The 22,363-nt window shown below is 50.4% G+C and overlaps 1 protein-coding gene across 1 annotated transcript in view; it reads right to left on the reverse strand.

Annotated features, from left to right (window-relative positions):
- The window catches only part of LOC116970193 (atlastin-2-like), a 38,583-nt gene that overhangs the window by 1,679 nt on the left and 14,541 nt on the right, over positions 1-22,363 (reverse strand). The window contains exons 7-14 of the mRNA XM_033016895.1: positions 18,934-18,984; positions 17,404-17,460; positions 15,782-15,874; positions 11,308-11,446; positions 8,976-9,103; positions 5,792-5,848; positions 3,513-3,584; positions 2,254-2,685 (exon numbers count right to left, since the gene is read on the reverse strand). Coding sequence (XP_032872786.1) covers positions 2,254-2,685; positions 3,513-3,584; positions 5,792-5,848; positions 8,976-9,103; positions 11,308-11,446; positions 15,782-15,874; positions 17,404-17,460; positions 18,934-18,984 — 1,029 coding nt within the window. The remainder of the gene's footprint in view (positions 1-2,253; positions 2,686-3,512; positions 3,585-5,791; positions 5,849-8,975; positions 9,104-11,307; positions 11,447-15,781; positions 15,875-17,403; positions 17,461-18,933; positions 18,985-22,363) is intronic.

Below are 22,363 nucleotides of genomic sequence, written 5' to 3' on the forward strand. Positions count from 1 at the left end.
GGGTGAAACATAGAACATAGGTGCAGGAGGAGGCCATTCGGCCCTTCCTTCGAGCCAGCACCGCCATTCATTGTGATCATGGTTGATCGTCCCCAATCAATAACCCGTTCCTGCCTTCTCCCCATATCCCTTGACTCCACTAGCCCCTAGAGCTCCATCTAACTCTCTCTTAAATCCATCCAGTGACTTGGCCTCCACTGCCCTCTGTGGCAGGGAATTCCACAAATTCACAACTCTCTGGGTGGAAACGTTTTTTTCTCACCTCAGTCTTAAATGGCCTCCCCTTTATTCTAAGACTGTGTGTGGCCCCTGGTTCTGGACTCGCCCAACATTGGGAACATTTTTCCTGCATCTAGCTTGTCCAGTCCTTTTATAATGTTATATGTTTCTATAAGATCCCCCCCCCTCCCCTCATCCTTCTAAACTCCAGTGAATACAAGCCTGGTCTTTTCAATCTTTCCTCATATGACAGTCCCGCCATCCCAGGGATCGATCTCGTGAACCTACGCTGCACTGCCTGCCTGTACGGAGTTTGTACGTTCTCTCCGTGGGTTTTCTCCGAGATCTCCGGTTTCCTCCCACACTCCAAAGACGTACAGGTTTGTAGGTCAATTGGCTTGGTGTCAATGTAAATTGTCCCCTAGTGTGTAAAGGGCCTGTCCCACTTTCACAACCTAATTCACAACCTTTTTTTACTCGTGGACATTTTTCATCAGGCTAGAAAAAACGCTGCGACCTACTTGATGCCACGAGTACCTACGACCAGCATCACGGCCTAGCTACGACCTACCTACGACCTCGTGACGACCATGCTGCGAGTATGAGTCGAGGGCAAACTCGGCAGAGGTCGTGAATTAGGTCGTGAATGTGGGACAGGCCCTTTAGCGTGCGGGGGGGGGGGAGGTCGCTGGTCGGCACGGACTCGGTGGGCCGAAGGGCCTGTTTCCACGCTGTATCTCTGAACTATAGATAAGCTAAAGTGGGAAGTGCGAGTTGTATAAGATTATTAAGGGTTTGGACATGCTAGAGGCAGGAAACACGCTAGAGGCAGGTTAATTCCCGGGATGGCGGGACTGTCATACGCTGAGAGAATGGAGCGGCTGGGCTTGTACACTCTGGAGTTTAGAAGGACAAGAGGGTATCTCATCGAAACATATAAGATTGTTAAGGGCTTGGACACGCTAGAGGCAGGAAACATGTTCTCGATGTTGGGGGAGTCCAGGACCAGGGGCCACACAGTTTAAGAATAAGGGGTCGGCCATTTAGAACGGAGACGAGGAAACACTTTTTCTCACAGAGTGGTGAGTCTGTGGAATTCTCTGCCTCAGAGGGCGGTGGAGGCCGGTTCTCTGGATGCTTTCAAGAGAGAGCTAGATAGGGCTCTTAAAGATAGCGGAGTCAGGGGATATGGGGAGAAGGCAGGAACGGGGTACTGATTGTGGATGATCAGCCATGATCACATTGAATGGCGGTGCTGGCTCGAAGGGCCGAATGGCCTCCTCCTGCATCATTAATGTTTTATTATTATTAATGTTTAGTGTTTTCTGAGTCATTCGTAACTGTCACTGTATGTCATGTTGTTACTTGTGGGCGGAGCACCAAGGCAAATTCCTTGTATGTGAATACTTGGCCAATAAACTTACTTACATATGCCCCTGTCCCACTTAGGAAACCTGAACGGAAACCTCTGGAGACTTTGTGCCCCACCCACGGTTTCCGTGCGGTTCCCGGAGGTTTTTGTCAGTCTCCCTACCAACTTCCACTACCTGCAACCTCCGGCAACCACCTGCAACCTCTGGGAACCGCACGGAAACCTTGGGTGGGGCGCAAAGTCTCCAGAGGTTTCCGCTCAGGTTTCCCAAGTGGGACAGGGGGCATTTTTATAGTACGACACACACACCAACGCTCACTTCCCCAACCTTCTAAACCCTGTCAGCACGCACCGTTCGAAGCTTTCCCTCACAGCGCCAGAGACCCGGGTTCGATCCTGACTACGGGTGTCGCCTGCGTGCTGTTTGAACATTCTACCTGGGACTGCGTGGGTTTGCTCCGGGTGCTCCGGTTTCCTTCCACAGTCCAAAGGCGTACAGGTTTGGAGGTTAATTGGCTTGGCCTCATTGTAAATTGTCCCTGGTGTGTGTGTAGGGTAGTTCTAGTGTAGTATGTGTAGGGCAGTGCTAGTGTGCAAGCGATCGCTGGCCTTACTTACTTCCTTACTCCTGCACCTATTGTCTATTGTCTATTGAGACTCACCCCTCCGAGGAGAGCTTCGCTGACGGAATCGATGACCTCGCCCAGCAAGGATGCCTGCCCGCTGTACTTGATGTAGGACCAGATCATGAGAACGAGCATGGCTATGCCGGTGATAAAGTTGAAGATGGTGGTGAGGAAGGAGAGGCCCAGCAGGCCGACAAAGCCGGAGACCACGTGCATGACCAGGATGACCAGCAACATGGCGGCGGGGGTGCGGATCAGGCTGAAGAAGTTCTTGCTGCGGTTGAACTTGACGTAGCTCTCCAGCATCTCGTCGATCTCCGCCTGCAGCTGCACCTCGTAGCGCTGGGCCAGCAGCGCGCCGCCCATCTTCTTGGTGGTGCGGAACTTCTCCAGCGCGGTCTCCCGGTAAACCATGTGTCGCTCACGCAGCTTGTTGGGGTTCATGTACGCCTTGTCCCCACCGCATAGCTGCAAGGGGGGGGGGGGGAGGGGGTTAGAGGGGGGGGGTGAGAGGTCACACACACGTACGCATACACACACACACAGACGCGTAGACACACACACACGTACACACAGACACACAGATGCGTAGACACACACGTACACACACACAAGTACACACAGACGCGTAGACACGCGTACACACAGACACACACACGTACACACACACACAGACAGGTAGACAGACACACAGACATATTCACACACACACGCACACAGACACACATACACACAGACGCGTAGACACACACACACACGTACACACAGACGCGTAGACACGCGTACACACACAGACACACACACGTACACACACACACAGACAGGTAGACAGACACACAAACATATTCACACACACACGCACACAGACAAGTAGACACACACGCACAAACACGCCACACAGACACACATACACCCATGCGTATGCATACATACGCATACGCACACAGACAGACTTAGACACACACATAGATACGCACGCACACACAGTCACACATGCGCACGCACACAGGCGCACACACACATACAGACACATATGCATGCACAGACACACACACACGCTTGCGCACACAAACGAACGCACAGGCAGACACACGCAGTCACACACTCGCACACATAAACAAAGAGACACACACACACACACACTAATGCACACACAGACACGCGCGCGCGCAGACACACAGCGGAGGTGAGGATTGAACCCGGGGTCCCTGGTGCTGTGAGGCAGCGGCCCACGCACTGTGCCACCGTGCCACGCACCATGCCCAGGGTAACGGGACATAAACCACTGTGCCTACCGCCTCCATGACCAGTTGGTAATAATCCTTTGCCGCTGACATCGCCGCGCGGTTGTTGGCTTCTGCCGTGGCCTGGTGGATAAGAGAGAAGGTGAGTTTTTACATGAATATCTCCCCCCCCCCCCCCCCCCCCCATCTCCTCGATACCCTGCCCACAACCCTGCGCACTGCGGGGCCCATTTGTTTCAGTTTCAGCCCGACTTGCCAACGCCGACAAAACCGATAGTCCCACCAAACTGCCCGCGTTTGGCCCAGATCACCCTAAACCTGTCCTATCCACGTGCCTGTCCAAATGTCAGTAAAAAAAGGTGTCGCAGTGGGTAGAGCTGCTGCCTCTCACAGGGCCAGAGACCCGGGTTCAACCCCCGACTACGGGCGCTGTCTGTGCGGAGTTTGCACCTTCTCCCCGTGAACTGCGTGGGTTTTCCCCGGGTGCTCCGGTTTCCTCCCAGACGTGCGGGTTTGTCGGTTAATTGGCTTGGTGGTCCGTAGCAAGCATTTTATCGGCATTGTGGACACTGCAAACCAACCTCCCTTCTATCGAGGAGGAACAGCAACTCATATTTCGCTTGGATAGTTTACACCTCAGCAGTATGAACGCTGACTTTTCCAACTGCAGATAGCTCTTCCTTTCCCTCTCCATCCCCTCCCCTTCCCAGTTCTCCCACTAGTCTTCAAGAAGGAAATTGGAGGAGCAGCACCTCATATTCCGCTTGGGCAGTCTGCACCCTAGTGGCATAAACAGTGAATTCTCCAATTTCCGGTAGCCCCTGCTGTCTCCTCCCCTTCTCAGCTCTCCCTCAGCCCTCGGGCTCCTCCTCTTCCATTTTCCTTTCTTATCCCCGCCCCCCACCTCTCCATCAGTCTGAAGAAGGGTTTCGGCCCGAAACGTCACCTATTTCCTTCGCTCCATAGATGCTGCTGCACCCGCTGAGTTTCTCCAGCACTTTTGTCTACCTCCCACTAATCTTACTGTCTCCGACTACATTCTATCTCTGTCCCGCCCCCTCCCCTGACATCAGTCTGAAGAAGGATCTCGACCCGAAACGTCGCCCATTCCTTCTCTCCAGAGACGCTGCCTGTCCCGCTGAGTTACTCCAGCATTTTGTGTCTATGTTCGATTTAAACCAGCACCTGCAGTTCTTTCTTACACCATTCCGATAATAATCCGCCTGCCTGTTCTTGCCACCAAAGTGGATAACCTCACATTTATCCACATTATACTGCATCTGCCACGCATCTGCCCACTCACACAACCAGTCCAAGTCACCCTGCAGCCTCATAGCATCCTCCTCGCAGCTCACACTGCCACCCAGCTTTGTGTCATCCGCAAACTGTGCGATCTTACATTTAATTCCCTCGTCTAAATCAAGGTATGTCAAGGAGGACTCTCTCTAACTTCTACAGGTGCACAGTAGAGAGCATGCTGACCGGTTGCATCGTGGCTTGGTTCGGCAGCTCGAGCGCCCTGGAGCGGAAAAGACTACAAAAAGTAGTAAACACTGCCCAGTCCATCATCGGCTCTGACCTTCCTTCCATCGAGGGGATCTATCGCAGTCGCTGCCCCAAAAGGTCGCTGCCCCATCAAGGACCCACACCATCCTGGCCACACACTCATCTCCCCGCTACCTTCAGGTAGAAGGTACAGGAGCCTGAAGACTGCAACGTCCAGGTTCAGGAATAGCTACTTCCCCACAGCCATCAGGCTATTAAACTTGGCTCGGACAAAACTGTGAACATTAATAGCCCATTATCTGTTTATTTGCACTTTACCAGTTTATTTATTGATGTGTGTATATATTTATATAATGGTATATGGACACACTGATCTGTTCTGTATTCATGCCTACTATGTTCTGTTGTGCTGTAGCAAAGCAGGAATTTCATTGTTCGAATCCCGCTTGGAGTGCATACTGTCGTTGTGCCCTTGGGCAAGACACTTCACCCACCTTTGCCTGTGTGTGACTGTGTGTGAATGTGTGTGAGTGATTGGTGGTGGTCGGAGGGGCCGTAGGCGCAGATTGGCAGCCACGCTTCCGTCAGTCTGCCCCAGGGCAGCTGTGGCTACAGAAGTAGCTTACCACCACCGAGTGTGACTGAGGAGTGAATGAATAATGCGATGTAAAGCGCCTTGAGTATTAGAAAGGCGCTATATAAATCCCATCCATTATTATTATTATTATTGTCTTATCTGGGACACGTGACAATAAACTCACTTGACTTGTTAATAATAATAAAACTAAACTAAGCGTCTTGTGGTTTGAAGTACGAGGCCTTACCTCCAGTATGGACCTGGGATGAGGCAAGTCCTCCCCCTGGAAAACCTTCACGTATGCCTGTGGAAATTAAGCAGAGGGACTCAACAGGGCGGGCACTGGGGGCAAGAGACCAGTGGAGAATAACGTGCGGTGTTCCTCACAGCCCAGCTGGGCTTGCATTAGGGTTATGGGGCAATGCAGCACGGAGACAGGCCCTTCGGCCCATCGAGTCCGTGCCGACCCAAGTAGGCCATTCTGGGCTAGTCCCATTTGTCGACATAGTGCAGCACAGCTCAGGAATCATAGAAAATAGGTGCAGGAGGAGGCCATTCGGCCCTTCAAGCCAGCACCATTCGCCATTCATTGTGATCATGGCTGATCGTCCCGTATCAATAACCCGTGCCTGCCTTCTCCCCATATCCCTTGACTCCACTAGCCCCTAGAGCTCTATCTAACTCTCTCTTAAATCTATCCAGTGACTTGGCCTCCACTGCCCTCTTTCGGCCCTTCGAGCCAGCACCGCCATTCAACGTGATCAAGGCTGATCATCCCCAATCAGTACCCCGTTCCCCCTGACTCCACTATCTTTAAGAGCCCTGTCTAGCTCTCTCTTGAAAGTATCCAGAGAACCGCCCTCTGAGGCAGAGAATTCCACAGGCTCACAACTCTCTGGGTGAAAATGTGTTTCCTCGTCTCCGTTCTAAATGGCCGACCCCTTATTCTTAAACTGCCTGCCTGCACGTGATCCATCTCCCTCCATATCCGTGTGCCTAACTACATGTTTCCTCAACGCCACGATCGTACCTGCCTCCACCAACACCCCTGGCAGCAGCTACCAGGCCCACACCACCCTCTTGCCCCTTTGCCCCTCTCACCTTAAAGCTACGCCCTCTAGTGTTGGACATCTCCACTCTGGGGTAGAAAGGTTCTGACTGTCTACCCTATCTAAGTCGTAGACAAGCACCCGTAATCGGGATGGAACCCGGGTCTCTGGCGCTGTGGGGCCAGTGCTGGAATGGCGAGGGGGAGTTGAAATGGTCGGCAACTTAAAGCAGGGAGCGCAGCGTAGATTCGTCAGGTTAATTCCCTGGATGGCGGGACTGACATATGTGGAAAGAATGGGTCGACTGGGCTTGTATTTGGAAGGATGAGAGGGTATCTTATAGAAACATATAAAATTCTTAAGGGATTGGACAGGCTAGATGCAGGAAAAATGTTCCCGATGTTAGGGGGAGTCCAGAACCACAGTTTCAGAATGAGGGGTAGACCATTTAATACTGAAAATAGACAATAGGTGCAGGAGTAGGCCATTTGGCCCTTCGAGCCAGCACCGCCATTCAATGTGATCATGGCTGATCATCCCCAATCAGTACCCCGTTCCTGCCTTCTCCCCATATCCCCTGACTCTGCTATTTTTAAGAGTCCTATCTAGCTCTCTCTTGAAAGCATCCAGAGAACCGGCCTCCACCGCCCTCTGAGGCAGAGAATTCCACAGACTCACCAGACTCAGACTGAGATGAGGAAAATCTTTGTGAATTGTGGAATTCTCTGCCACAGAAGGCAGTGGAGGCCGATTCGCTGGATGTTTTCAATATAGAGTTGTATTCAGCTCTGGGCTAACGGAATCAAGGGATATGGGGGGGGGGGGGAAAAGCAGGAATTTAGGTGATCAGCCATGATAATATTGAATGGCGGTGTTGGCACGAAGGGCCGAATGGCCTCCTCCTGCACCTATTTTAAAACATGAAAAAAGCCCGACTCCTGTGTAGCTCCTGGGAGAATGTTTGACCTACAAACATCTTGCTGTCCATTCTCAGCTGTTGTGTCCTGTTTATTGAACCAAGAGTCGACCTCGCTGGGTCATGGTTTAAATATAAAGGCTTGGTCATTTAAGCCGGAGATGAGGCAGGGGATAGTTGGCAAGGTTTCTCTCAGAGAGCCTCGAGTTTGTCTCACGAGTCTTCAGACGCGACACAGCGCACTATCATTGTTTTTTGTTTTGTTTTTAATGCGTAGTTTTGAGCAGAAACGGGCCCTTCGTCCCACAGAGTCAGCCCCGGCCAGCGATCAGTTGCACCCGAACGCTCTCCTACACGCACGGGACAATTTGCACGTGATCACAATGAATGGCGGTGCTGGCTCGAAGGGCCGAATGGCCTCCTCCTGCACCTATTTTCTATGATGTTGGGGTGAGTCCAGAACCAGGGGCCACAACTTAAGGGAAAGGTAGACAAAAATGCTGGAGAAGCTCAGCGGTTGAGGCAGCATCTATGGAGCAAAGGAAATAGGCAACGTTTCGGGTCGAAACCCTTCTTCATAGATGCTGCCTCACCCGCTGAGTTTCTCCAGCATTTTTGTCTACCTTCGATTTTCCAGCATCTGCAGTTCCTTCTTAGACATTTAAGAATAAGGGGTCGGCCATTTAGAACGGAGATGAGGAAAAACCTTTTTCACCCGGAGGGTTGTGAATCTGTGGAATTCCCTGCCTCAGAAGGCAGTGGAGGCCGATTCTCTGGATGCTTTCAAGAGAGAGATAGATAGAGTTCTTAGGGGCCACAGTTTAAGAATAAGGGGTAGGCCATTTAGAACGGAGACGAGGAAACACTTTTTCTCACAGAGAGTGGTGAGTCTGTGGAATTCTCTGCCTCAGAGGGCGGTGGAGGCCGGTTCTCTGGATGCTTTCATAGAAACATAGAAACATAGAAAATAGGTGCAGGAGTAGGCCATTCGGCCCTTCGAGCCTGCACCACCATTCGATATGATCATGGCTGATCATCCAACTCAGTATCCCATCCCTGCCTTCTCTCCATACCCCCTGATCCCTTTAGCCACAAGGACCACATCTAACTCCCTCTTAAATATAGCCAATGAACTGTGGCCTCAACCACCTTCTGTGGCAGAGAATTCCACAGATTCACCACTCTCTGTGTAAAAAATGATTTTCTCATCTCGGTCCTAAAAGACTTCCCTCTTATCCTTAAACTGTTTCAAGAGAGAGCTAGATAGGGCTCTTAAAAATAGCGGAGTCAGGGGATATGGGGAGAAGGCAGGAACGGGGTACTGATTGTGTGTGATCAGCCGTGATCACATTGAATGGCGGTGCTGGCTCGAAGGGCCGAATGGCCTACTCCTGCACCTATGTTTCTATGTTTCTTACGCAGCCCCGGATTGATGTTTGCCGGGAAACCTCCGAAACTCGACTTACCTTGAAATACTCCAGCAGGTTCTTGCAACTGACCTTCGAGCCACCGATTTCTTTCTCCACCAGGTTTTCTGGCTTGAGCAGCAGCCCCACCAACTCCTGGAGGTGAACCTTGAAATCATCTTCGATATCTGCCGTGGGATAGTTACTCTGTGAGTGAGTTGCATCCCGCACGGACACTTTGCAATATGCGCTGAAGCCAATTAACCTGCCAAGCTGCATGTCTTTGAACCTTCTGAACCTTGTAGTCGGGCAGGGCAGTACTCTGCATATCGCCAACTTGGACAATTTAACATTTTATCAAGCCAATCAACTGACAAACCTGTACATTTTTGGAGTGCGGGAGGAAACCGAAGTTCTCGGAGAAAGGATTGTTAAGGGTTTGGACACGCTAGAGGCAGGAAACATGTTCCCGATGTTGGGGGAGTCCAGAACCAGGGGCCACACACACACACACAGTTTAAGAATAAGGGGTAAGCCATTTAGAACGGAGACGAGGAAACAACTTTTTCTCACAGAGAGTGGTGAGTCTGTGGAATTCCCTGCCACAGAGGGCGGTGGAGGCCGGTTCTCTGGATGCTTTCAAGAGAGAGCTAGATAGGGCTCTTAAAGATAGCGGAGTCAGGGGATATGGGGAGAAGGCAGGAACGGGGTACTGATTGGGGATGATCAGCCATGATCACATTGAATGGCTCGAAGGGACGAATGGCCTACTCCTACATCCATTGTCTATTGTTTATAAAACCCACGCAGATCACGGGGAGAACGTACAAACTCCGCGCAGACAGCACCCGTAGTCGGGATCGAACCCGGGTCTCTGGTGCAGCATTGTTGCTGTAAGGCAGCAAATCTACCGCGACTGTGCCACCGTGACTGGCCTCTGGAGTGTGGGAGGAAACCAGAGCACCCGGAGAAAACCCACGCGGTCCACGCGGAGAATGTAAGGCAGCAACTCTGCCACCCCGAAGTTTAAAATGCCCCGTGGCGTGTAGGGGGCAGGGAGATAGTGGAATAACGCAATCGGGGGCGATCGTCGGTCGGCACGGACTGGTCGGGCCGAAGGGCCGGATTCCTGTGGTGCACTGATCCAGTTCTATGCATGTGGTGGTAAATGGGCTTTGTGTAGATGGGTGATTGAAGGACCCAATGGGCCGATGGGCCTGATTCATTTGGTGTATTGCTCTAGATGGCACAATGGGCTAAGTGTTCGGCTGGCAACCGGAAGGTAGCCGGTTCGAATCCCGCTTGGAGTGCATACTGTCGTTGTGTCCTTGGGCAAGACACTTCACCCACCTTTGCCTGTGTGTGAATGTGTGTGAGTGATTGGTGGTGGTCGGAGGGGCCGTAGGCGCAGATTGGCAGCCACGCTTCCGTCAGTCTGCCCCAAGGCAGCTGTGGCTACAGAAGTAGCTTACCACCACCGAGTGTGACTGAGGAGTGAATGAATAATGCGATGTAAAGCGCCTTGAGTATTAGAAAGGCGCTATATAAATCCCATCCATTATTATTATTATTAGGTTCTACGTTTAAGAAAGGACTGCAGATGCTGGGAAAATCGAAGGTGGACAAAAATGCTGGAGAAACTCAGCGGGTGAGGCAGCATCTATGGAGCGAAGGAATAGGTGACGTTTCGGGTCTTCAGACACTTCTAAGTAAGTGGCGGTAAATGGATTACGTACAGGGTGTCAGGGGTGTAGGGGGAGACGGCAGGAGCATGGGGTTGAGAAGGAGAGATAGGTCAGCCATGATTGAATGGCGGAGTGGGCCGATGGGCCGAATGGCCTAATTCTGCCCCCGGAACTTGTGAACAGGAAGTGGGACGTCGTGAGGGGCCGCTGAATGAACTGGACCCCCTCTCATAGATACAGATACATAGAAAATAGGTGCAGGGAATTAGGCCATTCGGCCCTTCGAGCCTGCACCGCCATTCAATATGATCATGGCTGATCATCCAACTCAGTATCCTGTACCTGCCTTCTCTCCATACCCCCTGATCCCTTTAGCCACAAGGGCCTCATCTAACTCCCTCTTAAATATAGCCAATGAACTGTGGCCTCAACTACCTTCTGTGGCAGAGAGTTCCAGAGATTTCACTGTGTGAAAAATGTTTTTTTCATCTCGGTCTTAAAGGATTTCCCCCTTATCCTTAAGCTGTGATCCCTTGTCCTGGACTTCCCCAACATCGGGAACAATCTTCCTGCATCTAGCCTGTCCAACCCCTTAAGAATTTTGTACGTTTCTATAAGATCCCCCCTCAATCTCCTAAATTCTAGCGAGTACAAGCCTCCCCGCCCATCTCTCCCTCCCTCCCCGCCCATCTTTGCCCCACGCCTACCTTTCAGCTTGCCGTCGAAGGTGGGGTTGGTGGCCACCTTCAGGCCTGGGTGAGGCATAACAAAGCACTGGATCTTCCTGAAGCAGGAGCGGATGTGCTTCCGTACCAACTGCAGCTCTTCATGTTGGTGGGCCTTGACCTAGGCCAAGAATCGAGAGAGTTTTTATTTATCAAACTAGTGGGATCTTCTCCGCAGAGTGTCACCTTGTCGTGGTGGAGGAGCTTGTGTGGATCTGAGATTTTATTTATTTATTTATTTATTTATTTATTTATTATTGGAAGTAGCGTACAAGAGTATAAACTGCGGCATATGACAGAACACATTTATTGTACGGCTTCAATCTTAATTTTTAGCTGTAGATGAGAAAGAAGAAAGGAGAAAAAGCAAGAGAGAGAGAAAGTGAATTGAATTGAATTTATTTGTCATTCAGACCTTTTGTTGCCTTGCAGTCATATACATAATAAAAATTAAAAAACACACAACAAACACAAATTTAACATCCACCACAGTGAGTTCACCTCCTCACCGTGATGGAAGTCAAAAGTCTTAAAGTCTTTGTCTCTTCCCTCCTTGTTCTCCCTCTGCCCCGAGGCGATCCAGGCCTCCGATGTGGTGACCCCGACGGGCGATGGTAAGTAATGTCAGTCCCGCGGCTGAATCCGAGCTCCGCGAACGGGCCGGTTCAAACTCCGCGGCCCGGGGGTGGTCGAAGTTGCCGAAGCTGCCGCCCTCCAGTCCAGCGGACGCAGCTGTAGTTGCGGGAGCTCCGGAGAACAGGTCACCAACCCGGGACCCGCGAGCTCCCGATGATGTCGTCCACTGGCCCGGCGGCCGAGCCTCCGAGGTCGGGCCGCCGCTGCCGCCGGAACGCCGCCACAGCCCCGAGGCCGCCAGCTCCGCCATTAGGCCTCAGCGCAGACGGAGATGGGGACGGGGAATACGACAAGAAAAGTCGCATCCCCCCCCGAAGGAAGAGACCAAAAACATGTTTCTCCCACCCACCCACACACATACACAACCTAATAAAACAAAATGAACTAAAACAGGACAAAAGAACAACAAAGAATAAAGAACGGACGGACGGACTGCAGGCTGGCTTCCCATCTCCCACCGGATCACCTACAAAATCCTGATCCTCACCTACAAAGCCCTCCACCATCTGGCCCCCCCATATCTCACTGACCTCCTCTCTCCCTACCAACCCTCACGGTCCCTCAGATCCACACCAGCCCTACCTACCTCCTCTCCATCCACAAGTCCAACCTCCGCAGTTTTGGGGACAGAGTCTTCTCCAGGGCAGCTCCCAGGCTCTGGAACTCCCTCCCCCAACTGATCCGCAATTCCGTGTCCCTCACCATCTTCCAGTCCCGCCTCAAGACCCATCTCTTCACCTCTGCCTATCCTTAGCCCCACGTCCCCCTCCCTTTTCATCTGTGCATTAATTGCCTCATATTGTGTTTTGTATTGAATTCTGTCTTTACTTTGTGTACTAGTCATGTCTCTACTATTTATTTCATTCCCCTTACATGTTTTTCCTCTACCTGCTAAATTTTTGTAAGGTGTCCTTGAGACTCTTGAAAGGCGCCCATAAATAAAATGTATTATTATTATTATTGAATGTGCAAGAATCGAACCCTAGACTACCAAATTGGTGTCGCCATAGAGGGCAGTAAAAGAAATGAGAAAAATGTAAAGAAATAAAAAGATAAATACAGAAAGAAAAACAAAAAGTGATGATAATACCTGCTTCCTATCTCTTCCCACCCGTAATTCGATTTAATTCCAAAATTGTGTCACACCATGTGGTCCTGAGATCCTGAGAGCGATGCCGTCTGGAGCGATGCTCCTGGTAGGGCCACCCATGGCGGTAAGGTCGAGGGGGAGGGGGGAGAGGTCTCTGACAAAGAGCAATCCAACCAAGACCTCAACGGTGGAACAGGCGGAGGACGATGGCTGACCTTAGTGGAGTGTCACAGTCACGACGGCTGGGAAGGCGGATGAAGGCTGCGGCAGAAAAGGGTCTCCGGTCGTCTTGGACTCCATGCCACCGGATCCTGACCCAGATCTGTCAAGGACCGTGGGGTGGCCGTCTGTGCACCAGTCTCCCCACGTTAAACAAAGTCACGCACATGAGCGGACAGTCACACTCGATTCGAGTGACTGCCGATTATATGACTAATGGGACCTGTTTTGTCCCTGTCACACTAGAGGCAATTTGTCCCAAAATAAAGAGCCGATATGTAAACATAGCACATATATAAAACATAGAGTTTTAGTTTTAGTTTTAAAGATAGTTTTAGGATTGAGTTAGAGTGCGGGGATCGCTGGTTGGCATGGACTCGGTGGGCCGAAGGGCCTGTTTCCGCCCAGGATCTCTAAACCAAACTGAACTGGATACAGCGCAGGAACAGGCCCATCGGGTCCGTGCCGACCAGCGATCACCCCGTACGCCGGCACTAATTTTTAACGAAGCCAATCGGCCTACAAACCCGCACGCCTTTGGAGTGCGGGGGGAAACCGGAGCACCCGGGGAAAACCCACGCAGGTCACGGGGAGAAAACGTGCAAACTCCGTACAGACAGCACCCGTGGTCAGGATCGAACACGGGTCTCTGGCGCCGCGAGGCAGCAGCTCTACCCGCTGCGCCACAAAATTTAATGCAGGCAAAATTACGAGAGCGCGCTTGAAACCCCTCCCGGAAGTGCCCCCCCCCTCCGAAAACGTTGCCTCAGGCCGGGTGGAGTCGGCTGTTCTCGACGTCATTGGGACTTCCGCGGACAATCGGCGGGTCGAATTATCCTCTCCTGCGGCCGGAGGTCTGGAACTCCGGCGCTGGAACTCTGGGCCTCCGCGAGGAGTTCAACGGGACCGAAACGTTCCTCTCGGAGGCCGTGACCTCTGTTGGTCCGGTGAGACGGATAATCCAGAAAGGCTCTAGAACCAAGGTTGTGGTGATAATTTGCTCCTTTTACCCCATCCCCGCCCTATCATCTCACGCATAGCCCCCAACTCGCAGGCGCTTCTAGAGAGGGAGGGGGAATAGAGAGAGAGAGGAGGCAGAGACTGAGAGAGAGGGGCAGAGACAGAGGGGCAGAGAGGGAGAGAGGGGGGACAGAGAGGGGGGGGAGAGAGGGGTGGAGTTGGGGGGGGGGAGAGGCTGTGCCCTCCAGTCCAAGACTCTCCCACTAGTGGAAACATCCTCTCCACATCCACTCTATCTAGGTATGTTGCAAAGCCTACCTGAAGCGTCGCTGAAAATCTGTCGCTGCGGGTGTGCGCGATTTTGCCGCCGTTTAGAGGGGGGCGGGTTTAAAACGCAATTTTCTCTAGGCTGTTCAAATCGAAGATGTTCAGCCTAGTTAATTATTAACGAAAAATCGCTGAAAGACCCCGTCGCAAAAGCTATTATTAGTTTTAAAGGCCTCGTATAATAGTTATAGTAGTTTAAAAATCAATCTCTAAACCCGCGACCACCGGCAGCTGTCAGGGTCTCATAGAGCAAATAATTGAAGGTAGGCTGCTTATTTTTACATTAAAAAGGGCTTCTTAAGATCCCTTTATACACAGTTTAATGTTGCGAGTAGCTCATTTTGGGCCCATTATATCCCGCAGTATTTTTCTGGGCATTTGGGGCACAAATCTAGCGCAATGTGAACGTTCCAAACCAGCGCGTTCCACAGGATCCCACTAGAAAGCTGATTTAAAATGGACTTTAATTTACAGCAATTGAACACTAAATTCCTTCCATTTGGCCTATAAATTAATGTAAATGAGATTTAAAAATCATGTTTTATTGTGAATTATTTATGAATATTATTTGGACACTTAGGCTATTTAAAAATGTTAATCATTTATTAAGAAATGGATAGATGTTTAGATCTAGTAATTGAAGTTTGAAATTAGCTACACTTGGGTAACTAACTAATTATATGCTTTAATTTCAGGTCATCCAAGTAAGATTATTTTATATTTGTTTCAGAATGGTTCAATCTACGATAACTGAAAATTTCATTCAGTTCTCTTAATTTTTAAGAAGGTTATGGGCTTTTGACTGTCCACGATCACAGCTTTTTTGTTATGTCCATAGAAAATCAATAGGGAACAAGATGCTAATTTCCGAGTATGAAAATGGCCATAACTTTTTAAATACTTGAGATATGAAAGTGAATTAGGTGTCAAATTAAACTTCTTTTTATGCTTTATCTGATGGGATAAATTGCAGACTTGATTTTTTAAATCTCAAAATTTTGTAACATTGCTACTCTATCCAGGCCTTTCACTATTCGGCAAGTTTCAATGAGGTCCCCCCCATCCGTCTGAACTCCAGCGAGAACAGGCCCAGTGCCGACAAAGGCTCATCATGTGTCGGAGGGAACTGCAGACGCTGGTTTACACCGAACATAGACACAGGATGCCGGAGTAACTCAGCGGGACGCATCAGGACGGAGTTCTGGGGAATAGTGTGATCCTTACCTGCAGTCTCCTCTCCAGGAAGGTACTTCCTCCTTCCAATCCGTAAGGAAACTCATAGGGGAAGCTCCAGTCCCTCACCAGGAACAGCAGTGTCTGGGGACAGAGTGGACGACAGCATGTTAAAATGGCCGCCGTCATCCGCGCTCTCCGCCTCTCTCCCAGGAGATGGCTGCAGATTTTGCCGTAATGGTCGGCAAAATTACAGCCTCGGAATTTTAGTTTCAGAGGTACAGCAGCGAGGAACCAGGCCCTTCGGCCCCACCGAGGCCGTCCCGTCACGCCCAGCGATCGCCGCGCGCACTGGCATTATTCCACGCACACACTGGGGACAAACCGAAGACCAATTAATGGACAAACACGCACGTCTCTGGAATGTGGGTGGAACCCGGAGAACCCGGAGAAAACCCACGCAGGTCACGGGGAAAAACATAGGGACAGCTCCCGTGGTCAGAATCGAACCCGGGGCTGTGAGGCAGCAGCTCTACCCGCTGCGCCATCGTTGTCATTGTGTCAAAGAGCATGGAAACAGGCCCTTCGGCCCAACTTGCCCACGACGACCAACATGTCCCATCTACACTAGTCCCACCTGCCCGCGTTTGGGCCATATCCCTCCAAACCTGTCCTATCCATGTACCTGTCTAACTGTTTCTTAAACGTTGGGATAGTCCCAGCCTCAACTACCTCCTCTGGGGAGAGAGAGGGGAGGGAGGGAGGGGTAGGGGGAGGTGGTGGAAGAGGGATAGGGGGAAGGGGGCGGAGGGAGAGAGAGAAGGGGGTGGGATAACCATATAACCATATAACAATTACAGCACGGAAACAGGCCATCTCGGCCCTACAAGTCCGCGCCGAACAATTTTTTTCCCTTAGTCCCACCTGCCTGCACTCATACCATAACCCTCCATTCCCTTCTCATCCATATGCCTATCCAATTTAATTTTAAATGATACCAACGAACCTGCCGCCACCACTTCCACTGGAAGCTCATTCCACACCGCTACCACTCGCTGAGTAAAGAAGTTCCCCCTCATGTTACCCCTAAACTTCTGTCCCTTAATTCTGAAGTCATGTCCTCGATCAAAGCCATGGGATAGAGAGGGAAGGGGGGTGGGGGAGAGAGGGATGGGGGTGGGAGGAGGAGGGGGAGGAGAGGGAGAGGGGTGAGGAGAGGGAGGTGGAGGGGGGAAGAGAGAGGGGTGGGGGAGGGGAGGAGAGAGGGGAGAGGGAGAGAGGTGTGGGGAGATGGGGTACCACCTCCAGTTTAAATTCCATTTGGAATATTTTGGAGGACCAAGAAACCAAGAACCAAGAACACTGGGAGCTCATTCCATACACCCACCACCCTCTGCGTGGAAAAGTTACCCCTCAGATTCCTATTAAATCCTTTCCCCTTCACCTTGAACCCATGTCCTCAGGTCCTCGATTCCGCTACTCTGGGCAAGAGACTCTGTGCGACTACCTGATCTATTCCTCTCACCTCTGTAAGATCAACCCTCATCCTCCTGCGCTCTAAGGAATGGAGTCCCAGCCTGCTCAACCTCTCCCTATAGCTCAGACCCTCAAGTCCTGGTAACACCATCGTAAAATCCTGCCGTGTATTACACCTGAGGTGCCGATGGGCCTACCTGGAAGGGTTTGATCGAGGTTTCATCCATAGCCAGCCGCCCGTACTCGGTGAAGAGCTGCGATAGAAGGGGGGGGGAGGGGGGGGGGGGACAAGGAGTTAGAGCTTTGCATCAACCTGGTGTCAACAAGTTCAACAGAATCAACAAACTAGGTGTCCTTGTACACCAGTCACTGCAGGTACAGCAGGCAGTGAAGAAAGCTAATGGAATGTTGGCCTTCATAACAAGAGGATTTCAGTATAGGAGTAGAGAGGTTCTTCTGCAGTTGTATAGGGCTCTGGTGAGACCACATCTGGAGTATTGTGTACAGTTTTGGCCTCCTAATTTGAGGAAGGACATCCTTGTGATTGAGGCAGTGCAGCGTAGGTTCACGAGATTGATCCCTGGGATGGCGGGACTGTCACATGAGGAAAGATTGAAAAGACCAGGCTTGTATTCACTGGAGTTTAGAAGGATGAGGGGGTATCTTATAGAAACATATAAAATTATAAAAGGACTGGACAAGCTAGATGCAGGGAAAATGTTCCCAATGTTGGGCGAGTCCAGAACCAAGGGGCCACACAGTTTTAGAATAAAGGGGAGGCCATTTAAGACTGAGGTGAGAACAAACTTTTTCACCCAGAGAGTTGTGAATTTGTGGAATTCCCTGCCACAGAGGGCAGTGGAGGCCAAATCACTGGATGGATTTAAGAGAGAGTTAGATAGAGTTCTAGGGGCTAGTGGAGTCAAGGGATGTGGGGAGAAGGCAGGCACAGGTTATTGATTGGGGACGATCAGCCATGATCACATTGAATGGCGGTGCTGGCTCGAAGGGCCGAATGGCCTCCTCCTGCACCTATTGTCTATTGTCTATCTATAAAAATATCCATTGGCCTCCACAGCCATCTGTGGCAATGAATTCCACAGATTCGCCACCCTCTAAAGAAATTCCTCCTTATCTCCTTCCTAAAGGAACATCCTTCAATTCTGAGGCTGCCCCCTCTGGTCCTAGACTCTGCCACTCGTGGAAACATCCTCTCCTCGTCCACTCTATCCAGGCCTTTCATTGACGCCTCGATGCGACACAAAGGTTTCAGGCGACTAAAGGGCCTGTCCCACGCATGCGATTGCATGCGTTTGGCGTGACCGAACATGGTCGCTTCAGGCGTACGGGCACCGTATGGCCGCGCGGGGCCGGTCCCACTTAGAAGCGCGGGGTTGTGCGAGGCTGGTCCCGACATCGCGCGGGGCTCCGAAAATCTGACAGTGCCCGAAATCGGCGCATTGCGGTCGTACGCAGCGTCTTGACGGCGTACGCCTAGCGCGTGGCATTGCGCGATGATGTCACCGCCTGGCGTGGCGTTACATGACGACGTCACCGTCCGACGCCGTGCGACGCCCAAATTCAGTCGGCCCGCCTCCTGCCCAGCTGATTGGTGAGTATGACACAAATGATGTCACGCGGGTACTTAGCGCGAACTTCGCGCGAACTCCGCTTCGGCTTGGTCGCGCCAAACGCATGCAAGTGGGACAGGCCCTTAACACACCAACCTGTAGATGTTGCAGGTCATCTTCCTGTATGTTGTTGGTTATATTGTAGACCTGTGATAAAACAAACACACGTCTTCACCAAGACTAGCGAGCAGAATTCCAAATCACAGAGATAGTTGCATTATATTAGCTTTTTGGAGACAAAAAAATCAGAGTTGTATGGTGGCACAGTGGCAGCGTTTAGAGATACAGCGCGAATACAGGCCCTTCGGCCCACCGAGTCCGCACCGTCCAGCTATCACCCCACCCCGTACACTAGCACTATCCTAACGGGCCTGTCCTACTTTCACGACTTCATTCAAAACCTCTGGACCTAAAAAAAAAAATCAAGATTGTGGACTGTAATATCCGAACTCCTGCGATCTTCCACGACTATGTTCACGAACTCCTACGAGTATGTCTACGAATTCCCACGGCTATTTCCATGCCCTCCTTACGAGTAAAAAGTTGCAATTTAGAAACATAGAAATTAGGTGCAGGAGTAGGCCATTCAGCCCTTCGAGCCTGCACCACCATTCAATATGATCATGGCTGATCATCCAACTCAGTATCCCGTACCTGCCTTCGCTCCATACCCTCTGATCCCCTTAGCCACAAGGGCCACATCTAACTCCCTCTTAAATATAGCCAATGAACTGGCCTCGACTACCCTCTGTGGCAGGGAGTTCCAGAGATTCACCACTCTCTGTGTGAAAAAAGTTCTTCTCATCTCGGTTTTAAAGGATTTCCCCCTTATCCTTAAGCTGTGACCCCTTGTCCTGGACTTCCCCAACATCGGGAGCAATCTTCCTGCATCTAGCCTGTCCAACCCCTGAAATTTCTTTCATCCCAACCATTTTTATACTCGTGGACATTTTTTTGCCGGGCTGGGATAAACGTCCCGACTTACCTGATGCCCCGATAATCTACGGCTGGCATAACGAGCCGCTACGATATATCTACGGACTCCTACGGGCTCCTACAGACTCGTTACAAACATTCTGCCAGTTTGAATCAAGGGGAAAACTCGGGAGAATTCGTGAATTACCTCGTGAAAGTGGGACAGGACCTTAACACACACACACACTGGGGACAATTTATAATTTTGTCAACAAACCTGTACGCCTTTGGAACGTGGAAGGAAAGGATTTGAGTATAGGAGCAGGGAGGTTCTACTGCAGTTGTACAGGGTCTTGGTTAGACCACACCTGGAGTATTGCGTACAGTTTTGGTCTCCAAATCGGAGGAAGGACATTATTGCCACAGAGGGAGTACAGAGAAGGTTCACCAGACTGATTCCTGGGATGTCAGGACTTTCTTATGAAGAAAGACTGGATAGACTCGGCTTGTACTCGCTAGAATTTAGGAGATTGAGGGGGGATCTTATAGAAACGTACAAAATTCTTAAGGGGTTGGACAGGCTAGATGCAGGAAGATTGTTCCCGATGTTGGGGAAGTCCAGGACAAGGGGTCACAGCTTAAGGATAGAGGGGAAATCCTTTAGGACCGAGATGAGAAAAACATTTTTCACACAGAGAGTGGTGAATCTCTGGAACTCTCTGCCACAGAAGGTAGTTGAGGCCACAGTTCATTGGCTATATTTAAGAGGGAGTTAGATGTGGCCCTTGTGGCTTAAGGGATCAGGGGGTATGGAGAGAAGGCAGGTACAGTATACTGAGTTGGATGATCAGCCATGATCATATTGAATGGCGGTGCAGGCTCGAACGACTGAATGGCCTACTCCTGCACCTATTTTCTATGTTTCTATGAAACCAGAGATCCCGGGGAAGATCCCGCGCAGGTCACGGGGAGAACGTGCAAGCTGCGTACGGACAGCACCTGTAGTCAGGATCGAACCCAGGTCTCTGGCGCCGTGAGGCAGCAACTCTTGGTTTCTTGGCCCTCCAAAATATTCCAAATGGAATTTAAACTGGAGGTGGTGGAGGGAGGACTTAAACCAGAAAGGGTTTTTTTTGGAAGAAAGAGCTACCTTAAATTTAGTTGCATCTATCTGGTTGGGTAACTATAATAATAATAATAATAAATTTTATTTATTGGGCGCCTTTCAGACATCTCAAGGACACCTTACATAGTAATCGGAATAACATATAATCGGAATACAACAAGTAATAAAGACATCACAGAGACACAAATTAAAAACAGAATTCAATCCAAAAACAGAAAATCAAAAACACAGTGTGAAGACTATGGTAGGGTGAAGACTATTCCATGCTTTAATTGTGCGGGGGAAGAACGAATTGCTGTACACAGTGTTTAAGAAGGAACTGCAGATGCTGGAAAATCGAAGGTACACAAAAATGCTGGAGAAACTCAGCGGGTGCAGCAGCATCTATGGAGCGAAGGAAATAGGCAACGTTTCGGGCCGAAACCCTGAAGGAAATAGGCAACGCTTCGGGCCGAAACCCTGAAGGAAATAGGCAACGTTTCGGGCCGAAACCCAGAAGGGTTTCGGCACAAAACGTTGCCTATTTCCTTCGCTCCATAGATGCTGCTGCACCCGCTGAGTTTCTCCAGCAATTTTGTGTACCTTGCTGTACACATTTGTCTTGGTCGCTGGAATCTGAAATTGGATCGAATGCCCTCGTCTGCTCCTAATAGGTTTGGGTTTGGTGTAGGTTTTGTAATCTATGTCGAGCTGACCACTTTGTAAAAACAGGTCAAACGGTGAGCTTCACGTCTGACTTAGTCAAGTCAAGTCAAGTTTATTTGTCACATACACATACGAGATGTGCAGTGAAATGAAAGTGGCAATGCTCGCGGACTTTTGTGCAAAAGACAAACAACCAAACAAACTATAAACACAATCATAACACGCATATTCTTTTACATAATAAATAATGGAAGGAAAAACCTTCAGTAGAGTTAGTCCCTGGTGAGATAGGCGTTTACAGTCCGAATGGCCTCTGGGAAGAAACTCCTTCTCAACCTCTCCGTTCTCACCGCATGGCAACGGAGGCGTTTGCCTGACCGTAGCAGCTGGAACAGTCCGTTGCAGGGGTGGAAGGGGTCTCTCATGATATTGTTGGCTCTGGAGTTGCACCTCCTGATGTATAGTTCCTGCAGGGGGGCAAGTGAAGTTCCCATCGTGCGTTCGGCCGAACGCACTACTCTCTGCAGAGCCTTCTTGTCCTTGGCAGAGCAATTCCCAAACCAGATGGTAATGTTCCCGGACAAGATGCTTTCCACCGCCGCTGCGTAGAAGCACTGGAGGATCCTTAGAGAGGTTCCACCCCAATCAGTGAATTCAGAAGTTTGGTAACACTAGCTTCTCTCTCATAGGTTTTAGTTACAATTAGTTACTACCTGCTGCACCACCGTTGTAACTACAAACGGTGTCTATACATTCTCCGCCCACACTCCACAGACGTGCAGGATTGTAGGTTGATTGGTTTTGGCAAAAAGAAATTGGAAATTAATAATAATAATAATA

This window comes from Amblyraja radiata, unplaced genomic scaffold, assembly GCF_010909765.2.
Source record: "Amblyraja radiata isolate CabotCenter1 unplaced genomic scaffold, sAmbRad1.1.pri scaffold_628_ctg1, whole genome shotgun sequence".
Lineage (NCBI taxonomy): Eukaryota > Metazoa > Chordata > Chondrichthyes > Rajiformes > Rajidae > Amblyraja > Amblyraja radiata.